The sequence below is a fragment of the Cnephaeus nilssonii genome, assembly GCF_951640355.1.
Source record: "Cnephaeus nilssonii genome assembly, chromosome: 22".
In the NCBI taxonomy this organism is placed as follows: Eukaryota; Metazoa; Chordata; class Mammalia; order Chiroptera; family Vespertilionidae; genus Cnephaeus; species Cnephaeus nilssonii.
Genome location: NC_137093.1, coordinates 4758010 through 4768321, shown reverse-complemented (window position 1 = coordinate 4768321; position 10312 = coordinate 4758010). Strand labels below are relative to the sequence as shown.

Sequence of the window (10312 nt, the reverse complement as noted above, 5' to 3'; positions counted from 1 at the left end):
CGGAATAAGTAGTCTCCTAATAATCTTACCTTTCTTCCTTCCTAAGGGGCGGGGTGGGAGGGCTTGCAGTTGTTTCCCATTGAATGGATGAATGAAATGAGGGAGAAATTGGGCCAAAAGACAAACCCACACATACTTCCTTCTTGAAGAGACAAACACACACACTTCTTTGCTGCCCACCACACACCCAGCAGTGGCTGCTGTTCTGTCAGCCTCCAGTGGTTTAAAATTGCTCAGTGGGCGAAACCGGTTTGGCTCAGTGGATAGAGCGTCGGCCTGCGGACTGAAGGGTCCCGGGTTCGATTCCCGTCAAGGGCATGTACCTTGGTTGCGGGCATATCCCCAGTGGGAGGTGTGCAGGAGGCAGCTGATCGATGTTTCTCTCTCATCGATGTTTCTGACTCTCTATCCCTCTCTCTTCCTCTCTGTGAAAAATCAATAAAGTATATTTTAAAATTGCTCAGTGGTGGCTTCTCATAGTCTTTATTGTCCTTTCTCATTTTTGCTTTTCTAATTCAGTTTTCTTCTTTCCCCTTCCTACTCTACCTGGTGAATTTCGATGCTAATGTAGCCATAAATCCTAGTGGAGAAAGTTGGCTTAGTGGTTAAGAGCTCAGGCATTGCCGCCAGGCAGGTCTGGTCAAATCCTGACTATGCCAATTGTGTGATCACAGGGGAGTGACTTCTCTGAGTTTATAGCTTCTCATCCATAAAATGGGGGCAATAATATGGACCTCACAGAGCCGGTTTGAATATTGAATGAGGTGGGATGTGGAAAGCCCTTAGCACAGAGTGATATGGAGTAAATGACCTAGAAGTAGAAGCTGTTATTGTTTATTATTTTTTTAAATATATATTTTTTGATTTCAGAGAGGAAAGGAGAGGGAGAGAGAGATAGAAACATCAATGATGAGAGAGAATCATTGACCGGCTGCCTCCTGAACGCCCCCCACTGGGGATCGAGCCCGCAACCCGGGCGTGTGCCCTTGACCAGAATCGAACCCGGGACCCTTCAGTCCACAGGCTGACGCTCTATCCACTGAGCCAAACCAGCTAGGGCTGTTTATTATGTTTGATGACCGCAATGTAAAAATCAGCATGTAGAGTGTGGTAAAGTCTTTGAAGGGCTTAGAAGAGAAAAGAGTTGTAGGAAAAATGGTTTTACATGGTTGAAAACAGAGGCAGGAAAATGAGAGGAGAGACCGGGCTGGAACTGAAACAAGAGCTCACTGCTTCAGGCGGGGTGCGGGGTGGGGAAGAGTGTGTGTTCTCTTGGGCTCGCTGGGTTCAAATCCCATTTTTGCTACTTCCTTTGCATAGCTCTGGGCAAGTGGCCTCTCCTATTGAGCGGCAGCTTAGAAAAGGAGGGTTTACTAAGTGTCAAAACCTCTTAGGCCAGTGGTCGGCAAACTCATTAGTCAACAGAGCCAAATATCAACAGTACAACGATTGAAATTTCTTTTGAGAGCCAAAATTTTTAAACTTAAACTTCTTTTAACGCCACGTCTTCAAACTAGACTCGCCCAGGCCGTGGTATTTTGTGGAAGAGCCACACCCAAGGGGCCAAAGAGCTGCCTGTGGCTCGAAGAGTCACAGTTTGCCGACCACGGCCTTAGGGCAAACCAGGGAGTCTGAGACACACAGTCCGGGCACCGAGTAAACCCTCAGGGGTTGTTCGTCAGTACTCAGGCCTCAGGGTGCTCACTTCCTGGAAATAAATATCCGAGGGATTCACCTTCCAAGGCTGGAGAAGGGTGCTCAGGAAGGACTGGGAAGAGGCCCAGTCGTCTCAGCAGAGAGAGAATAAAACAATCTCCAAACGCGAGCCTTTCAACAAGGTGCTTTACTGGAGGGCACAGCGTAAGGCGGAGCCACAGGGGAAGGCGGTACCGAGGGGCGCTCAGTCCTGACAGAACTTGCTGTCCAGGTTCTTGTGCTCCTTGTTGTAAGGGGCCTTGGAGAAGCAGATGGCGGCGTTGCGGTCGCATTCGCAGATGAAGGCCTGGCAGGGCTTGTTTTTGCCTGGAAAAGAGCAAGCGGAGAGGCCTGAGCCAAGGCGGAGCCTGCTGTCTACAACCCAGGGGCAGGAAAAAGTAACGGGAATAACCCAGTGGCCATTCCATTGGTGCAAGTTTAGGGCTGACAGATTAAGCAATTAAAATGCCAGAATTTCAGATAAACAATGAATGCGAGGTTTGGGACGTAGACTAAAAAATTGCTTGTTTTCGCCGAAACCGGTTTGGCTCAGTGGATAGAGCATCGGCCTGCGGACTCAAGGGTCCCAGGTTCGATTCCGGTCAAGGGCATGCATGTACATTGGTTGTGGGCACATCCCCGGTAGGGGGTGTGCAGGAGGCAGCTGGTCGATGTTTCTCTCTCATCAATGTTTCTAGCTCTCTATCCCTCTCCCTTGCTCTCTGTAAAAAATCAATAAAATATATTTAAAAAAATTGCTTGTTGTCTATGTCAAAGTCAAATTGAACTGGGCAACCTGCGTTTATCTGGTGATCCTAGGTGTGAGCGCTGCCTTTGGGAAAGTCTTGTCTATTTCGCACCCATATAGCTACAGACCTCTGATAACACAGGTAGGCCGTTATAAACCATATGGAAAACCCTAAAGCATACACTTAAGGCAGCGAAGTATTTTAAATTTCAACTTAGTGAAGTTTAGTAAGCCAGTTTCTCTACGTTAAAGCTCATATTTAAAAAATAATAGAATATTGTACAGACATTTAAAATAATTATGTCTATATGTGGAAATATTTCCAATATATTTTATCTTAAAATATATTTTAGAGAGGAAGGGAGAGGGGGAGAGAGATAGAAACATCAGTGATGAGAGAGAATCATTGACCAGTTGCCTCCTGCTCAACCCACACTGGGGATCGAGCCTGCAACCCGGGCATGTGCCCTGACCGGGAATGGAACTGTGACCTCCTGGCTCAACCACTGAGCCACGCTGGCTGGGCCTAATATATTTTCTTCTCTCTCTGCTTTATTTTCTCTACAACACTTCTCAACATCGAATGTATTTACGTTTTCTCTTTATTTTCTGTCTCTGCAATAGAAAGTGGAACCCAGTTCAGTTGGTTACCACGTTGTCCCCATACGCCACGGTTGTGGGTTCGATCCCACAATTCAGAGAGATGAACTGAATTATTGAAATACGCCACGTTCCTTCTGACGGTGGTGGGGTTCTGGGTAACGTTTTCCGTGGCACCTTTGGAGTGGAATTGTGGTTATTTTGATGTTTGTACAGCAGCAACAACACCTTTCAGCTGTCTGCTCCTCAGAGCTGCCTTATGGAGGGAGCTGCATCACTTACTGGTTGAAACCAGAGACTTCGAGGAAAGAAGCAGCGGGGTTCAGATGTTAGCCGGACACTGAGAAGCTGTGTGATTTTTGGACAAGTGGCTATTTTGGAGCTTCAGCTTCCTGACCTGTAAAATGGGGCTAATAAAACCTACCTCACACACACACGCCTCACCTAGCACCTGGCGTGTGATAAGAGCCTAATAAATGCTACTTCTGGGCTCCTTTATGAAATAATAAAACAGTATAACATGGCAGTTAAGAGCAGAGGCTTTTGAGTCACACAGACCTGTGTTCAACAGCCAAACACTCTTTACGAGCCTTAGTTTCCTCATCTGTAAAATGGGGATCACAATGGTACAGTTCCTGGCACCAAGTAATTGATCACCAAATGGTGGCCATTCGCACTATTGTGTTCCCTCCGGCCCACTGAGGGCCCACAGGCCAACAAGGGGGTGAACGTACTGCTGCAGGTGATCTCTGAGCCGGAGCATTTGTACGAGTAGCTTTTGGTGTAGGGGTTGTCCAGGAGGAATTTGCAGGTGTCCAGCTTCTTGGCTTGGTCGTAGCAGCGGTCGTGTATCTGGCAGCACCTGGGGGTGGAGGAGGGGGGAAGAGCTGAGGCAGGAGCGGGTGCGGGGGCAGCAGGCCCGCCCGCATCTGCTCTCTCAGGAACAGGGGGGGCGGGGGGGGGCGGTGTTTCAGCTGACAGGCTCCGGGAGGTTTGGGTTTTGTGGCTTGAAGAAGTGTAAGGCCTTTTCTCATGTTTATTGAAGGCAATTTAAAAAGTGATTGCAGATCCGGGTGAGGCTGGGTCCCGGGTCTGGGTGAGGCCGCACACATCTAGGTTCGGGTGAGGCCACGCGCCCCTGGGTCTGGGAGAGGCCACGCGCCCCTGGGTCTAGGTGAGGCCATGCGCCCCTGGGTCCGGGTGAAGCTGGATCCCGGGTCCGGGTGAGGCCGTGTGCCCCTGGATCCGGGTGAGGTTGGATCTCGGGTCCGGGTGAAGCCACGCGCCCCTGGGTTCAGGTGAGGCCACGCACCCCCTGGGTCCGGGTGAGGCCACGTGCCCCTGGGTCCGGATGAAGCCGTGCCCCTGGGTCCGGCCGAGACCCAACCAGAGGGAATCGAACCTGCATTACCACCATTTGTCCACCATCCAGAGCTGAGGGGTCAGTGCCGACATGTACACGTAAGGAATGGGTGGACATTGATATTGGGTCTCAAAAGAACTGTTGGTCCAGAAAGAAACTCACTACAGACTGATTCATTTGCCTGTCAGCATAACTATTATTGCTCTTCTCACATTCAGTTCTTATAAGTATATCTCTAGTGACACATGATCTCGCTCATCTAGGGGAAATGATGAACAACATAGACTGATGAACAAGAACAGAACCAGAAACAAGGAGGCATCGATCGGACTATCAGGCCTCAGAGGGAGGATAGGGGAGGGTGGGGGGAGGGGGGAGAGATCAACCAAAGGACTTGTGTGCATGCATATGAGCCTAACCAATGGTTAAGTTCAACAGGGGGTTGGGGCATCCATGGGGAGGGGTGTGGGATGGGAATGGGGGGATGAGGACAAATATGTGACACCTTAATCAATAAAGAAATTAAAAAAAAATAAAATAATAAAATAAAAATAAAAAGTGGTTGCAGGAAGACTGTCGGATCCTACATTCTGAAGATGCCCATGGAGTGGTCGCTGCGATGGTGTGTGTGGCAATGTCCTGCCACTAGAGGGCAGCCGCACCCACTACTCACACCCCCGCATTCTGCGTCCCATCCCCAACAGTGAGCGTTGCATTTAGTCCGGAACATTTGCTGACGTGACAGGAGGTGAAAATATGTTGACCTTAGCAAGTCTGCAATCCCCTTCCCGTGCTTCCTCGTGAGGGTCCTTGGCTCGTGCCCCCCCCGCCCCCCCCGGCCCCCCACCCCCCTGCAGATCAAGCACTCACTTGTCCAGTTCGTCCACAGGGGTGCCGGATCCGCCCAGGCCGCAGTAGCAGCCGTAGTTGTTGTAATCTTTCAAGGGGTCGCTCTCAGGCATCGTGCACTTGATCATGTTGCGGAACTGCCACACCGCCCGCGTGCCGATGCCGCCCTCGGCGGCACACACTGCAAGAAGACAGCCGGGTTCAAGTTCGTCCCTGTGGGCCCTGCAGGCCTGGGGCTCACGGCCAGCCTGCGCTCTCAGGCCCCGCTGACCCCTCTGACCGCTGGCAGCTGCCTCCTGGGAACATAGCTGGACGCAGAAACCTGGCAAAGCGACTACGGACTTCTTCATGAAAACTTTAAAAAAACATATATATTTGTAAATTGAGATCAAAGTCACATAACAAGCCCTGGCCGGGTAGTTCAGTTGGTTAGAGCGTCGTCCCACAGCCAAGGTTGCGGGTTTGATCTCTGGTCAGGGCATATACAAGAATCAACCAATGAATGAGTGCATAAATATATGGAACAAAAGATCTATGTTTCTCTCTTTCTCTGTCTCAAATCAATCAGTTTAAATTAAAAAATATTTATATAGCCCAACCGGTTTGGCTCAGTGGTTAGATCGTCGGCCTGAGGACTCAAGGGTCCCAGGTTCGATTCCGGTTAAGGGCATGTACTTTGGTTCCGGGCACATCCCCAGTGGGGGGTGTGCAGGAGGCAGCTGATTGATGTTTCTCTCTCATCGATGTTTCTATCTCTCTCTCCCTCTCCCTTCCTCTCTGTAAAGATCAATAAAATATTTTTTTTAAATAAAAAAATAAAAAATATTTATATAGCCCTGACCAGTTTGGCTCAGTGGATAGAGCATCGGCCTGAGGACTCAAGGGTCCTGGGTTCGATTCTGGTCAAGGGCATGTACCTTGGTTGCGGGCACATCCCCAGTAGGGAGTGTGCAGGAGGCAGCTGATCGATGTTTCTCTCTCATCGATGTTTCTAACTCTCTATCCCTCCCTCCTCCTCTCTGTAAAAAAAATCAATAAAATATATTTAAAAATATTTATATAACAAAATTTACTATGTTAGCCACTTAAAGTGCACAATTCAGTGTACAATTCACAGTTGTGCAAATATCACACTATTGCCAGAACATTTTTATCACCCCCAAAGAACACCTTGTACCCATTAGCAAAAGCTCCACCTCCCTTCTGGCACCCCCATTCTGCTTTCTGCCCTACGGATTCACCTGCTCTGAACACTTCATATAAATGGAGTCATACCACATGTGACCTTCTGCGACTGGCTTCTTTCACTAGCATCACGTTTCTGAGGTTCATTTATGCTGTAACATGTATATTAGTACTTCCTTCCTTTCCGTAGCTGAATTATATTCCTCTGTACAGGCCACATTTTGTTCATTCGTCATTTGATGGACATTTGGGTTGTTTCTACTTTTCCACTATTCTCAGTAGTGCTGCCATTACCATTTGTGTACTAGTTTTTGTGAACATATGTTTCCAATGAGGATGGTTTTAAACTATCGCCATCATTTATTCCGCAAACGCTTATTGAGCACCTACCATGGGCTAGGAGCTCGAGCTACATCAGGGAACAAGTAAAAGGTCTATAACCTCATTGAGCTTAGATCCTAGTCGGGGAGAAAGCCAATAAGCAATAAACGTAATAAAAAAGGAGATCAGGCTCCAGCTGGTGTGGCGCAATGGACAGAGCGTCAGCCTGCCGACCAAAGAGTCCCGGGTTCGATTCCGGTCAAGGGCACATGCCTGGATTGAGGCTCGATCCCCCAGTAGGGGGCATGCAGGAGGCAGCCTATCAGATCAATGATTCTCACCATTGATGTTTCTATCTCTCTCTCCCTCTCCCTACCTCTATGAAATCAATAATATATATATATATATATATATATATATATATATATATATATTTTTTTTTTTTTTTTTTACAAAAAAGGAGATCAGATAATGTGTTGGAGTGTGAAAAAACTGGAACAGGGTAAGAAGAACCTAAAATAGGGGGTTACGTGGGGGCCTGTGGGCTGAGGTGGGGCAGGAGTGTAAGGAACAGTGAGGAGGCCTCTGTGGCCTCCCGTCCTCAACAGGACAGCCTCTTGTTCTGCCTCAAGGCCCTCACACCCGCTGCTCCCTCTGCCTGCACACTCGTCGTCTCACTTTAAAAGGCTGGGAGGTCCTGGTTTAAAAGCCACCTCCTCGAAAGGCCCGTCCTGACCGCCCAAGCTACGTGGCTCCCCTGCTACCACTTTTCTTCACGTTCTTTGTGCATAGGACCTCCCACAGGCTGCGCTCTGCTTAGCTAATGCCTCCCTCTCACAGGGCTGTGCCCTCGAGGACAGGTCTCAGGGCTTTTATTCCGCAGGACCTGACATTGGGCCTGGCACATAGTAGACACTCAATAAACATGTGATGAGGTAAATGAATGAAATCATCAATGCATGAATTAAAGTTCTTGGCACACAGTAGGTGCTCCATAAATGTCGACTGACGAAGTTAAAAAAGTCTGCCTCCGGCTGAGTGTTTGTCTAAGCTTGGCCCCCTAGACACAGGGGAGCAGGATCCCTTCACCCCATTTGCAGAGCCTGACCCTGTGAGATCTGGTGCCCTAAAGAGAAGATGGCATGACGTGATTTGGGGGTCCTGTTTCTTTTTTTTTCTTCTTTTTTTAAAAATATATCTTATTGATTTTTTACAGAGAGGAAGGGAGAGGGATAGAGAGTTAGAAACATCGATGAGAGAGAAACATCGATCAGCTGCCTCCTGCACACCCCCCACTGGGGATGTGCCCGCAACCAAGGTACATGCCCTTGACCGGAATCGAACCTGGGACCTTTCAGTCCGCAGGCTGACGCTCTATCCACTGAGCCAAACCGGTTTTGGCTGGGGTCCTGTTTCAATCAGCCACCACTGTCGTCTCCTTGCCCCCTGCCTTGCCCTTTCTTCCTTGGTCTGTGACACTGGACCCGCTCCATGTGCTCAGACCCCGGGGCAGAGGACGGGCGGCAGCTGGTCACCCTGCCCCACAGCAGCCTCCATGCGGCAGCCCAGCTGGCAGAGCCTGTGTCCTGGAGCAGGAGCCTGGAGCCTGCTCAGGCCAGAGCAGCCCGGCTATGACGGCCCGTCTGCAGACCCTCCTCTGCTTCCCTGTTCTCTCTCTGATCCCACCAGCTCTGTCTTTGCAGCGGCCAGTCCGCATGAAGCTGCTATGTGTGTGTTCCTCCGACAGGGAGCACGGCTCACTCATCTCAGTCTGATACCTTGGTGGTCTGATGTCATCAATGTTGAATGAATGAATGAATGAATGAATGATGGATGAATGAGCTGGGAATGTGTCAGATTCCAGTTATTCATTCAATCAACGGTGCAAACAGCACTGTCTCTGCACTCATAGAGCCCATGTAGATGGGGGTGGGGATGGGGGGAAAAAAACCCAAAACCAACAAGATACCAATTGCAAGCAAAGATAGGTGCTGGGAAGATGGGACCTTGTACCAAGGCAACATGGTAGAAAGAAAGAAGAGGGGTCTTTGTTCGCCTGGATGCACAGGGTGGGCCTTTCTGAGAGGGGTTACCTGAGTTCACACCTGAAGGTTGAAGGTTGGTGCCAGCTTGAGGGGGGAGTTGAGGGAATCCCAATATTGAAGCTCTTAAGCCCCACAGGGAGCTCTGAATAAAGACTCCAAGTCTGGCCCAGCGGGCATGGCTCAGTGGTTGAGCATCGACCTATGAACCAGGAGGTCACAGTTCGATTCCCGATCAGGGCACATGCGCAGGTTGTGGGCTCGATCCCCGTGGAGGGGTGTGCAAGAGGCAGCCGATCCATGATTCTCTCTCATCATTGATGTTTCTACCTCTCTCTTCCTCTCTGAAATCAATAAAAATATTTTTAATTAATAAAATAAAATAAAAATAATAAAAGAGTCCAGGTCTGGCCAGCCCTGTGACCTGTGACCCCCGTTCCAAAAGAGTGAGATCTTAGCCCAAGACGTGGGTGGAGCGGGAAAGACTTGCCTACCTGTGAGCAGAGCAGCCAGCACAAGGAGTTTCATCCTGTCGTGAAACTGATGAGCGGGAAAGGACTGACTCCATCTGAGAACGGCCTCCTTATAGGCACCCCGGGGCCCCGAGATAAGGCTGCAGTGTTTGCTCTGCTCCCTGCTGACTGGGGGCTGTCCTTGAGTCTGTCTGCTCTGGGTGACCGCACGCACGTAAGCCCTGGCAGTGAGAGGTGTGTGTATTCGTCATCAGCACTTTTTAAGGAAAGGGGTTATTTCTGGAATCACATTTCTTGGAATCTTGACCCTCTTACCCTCCCCTTGGCACTCAGCCCAGCTTCATCGCTGGGGGGGGTGGTGGTGGCAAAGCCACCAACGCCATCAACTTGGCGTTGCCTCCATGTCTTCTCATGTGCCTGGGTCTGAGTTGTGGGTCCCGTTGAATGGTGCCATCAATCACGCACTTGGCCGGTGAGGGAGCCGATTCAGAGAGGTAAAGTAACTTGCTCCAGGTCACACAGCCAGCAAATGGTAGAGGAGGGGCTCAAACTTAGGTATGTCTGATTCTAAGGCACACGTTTTCTTTTCTTTTCCCCACTGCACCAGTACCAGCTCCCTCCCCATTCCCCACTGTGGGTTTGTAAGAAAACCCCCAAAGAAAATCCCCCAAAAGACTTATAGGATAAAAAAGTTTTCAGAACTATTGTATCAAATGTCTACATGGCCCAACTGGCGTGGCTCAGTGGTTGAGCATCAACCTATTAATCAATTCCTGGTCAGGGCACATGTAGAGTACAGGCCCAATCCCCAGTGTGGAGTGTGCAAGAGGCAGCCAGCCGATCAATGATTCTCTCTCATCATTGATGTTTCTCTCTCTCTCTCCCTTCCTCTCTGAAATCAATAAAAATATATATATATTTAAAATGTCTAACATAACACTTTGGGGGTGAATTTCACATAGCATAAATTAACCATTTTATTTTTAAAGCAAATGAGTCCGTGGCATTTAGTACATGCACACACTGTGGGACAACC

At 49.3% G+C, this 10312-nt stretch overlaps 1 protein-coding gene across 1 annotated transcript; it reads right to left on the bottom strand.

Moving 5' to 3' along the window:
• Positions 1 to 1852: 1852 nt before the first annotated feature.
• PLA2G1B (phospholipase A2 group IB) lies at positions 1853 to 9422 on the bottom strand. Its single transcript, XM_079763066.1, has 4 exons — positions 9298 to 9422; positions 5277 to 5436; positions 3778 to 3905; positions 1853 to 2022 (listed from the first exon to the last, which is right to left on the bottom strand). The coding sequence occupies exons 1-4, from the start codon at positions 9329 to 9331 to the stop codon at positions 1901 to 1903; spliced, it is 444 nt and encodes a 147-aa protein (XP_079619192.1). The 5' UTR covers positions 9332 to 9422; the 3' UTR covers positions 1853 to 1900.
• Positions 9423 to 10312: the final 890 nt, after the last annotated feature.

Coding starts and splice junctions, on each gene's coding strand:
- PLA2G1B (XM_079763066.1), bottom strand. CDS start 9,331: ATGAAACTCCTTGTGCTGGCTGCTCTGCTCACAG. Junction 5,437..9,297: donor GCTGGCTGCTCTGCTCACAG/GTAGGCAAGTCT, acceptor GTCTTCTTGCAG/TGTGTGCCGCCGAGGGCGGC. Junction 2,023..3,777: donor CTCAGAGATCACCTGCAGCA/GTACGTTCACCC, acceptor GCTCTTTTCCAG/GCAAAAACAAGCCCTGCCAG.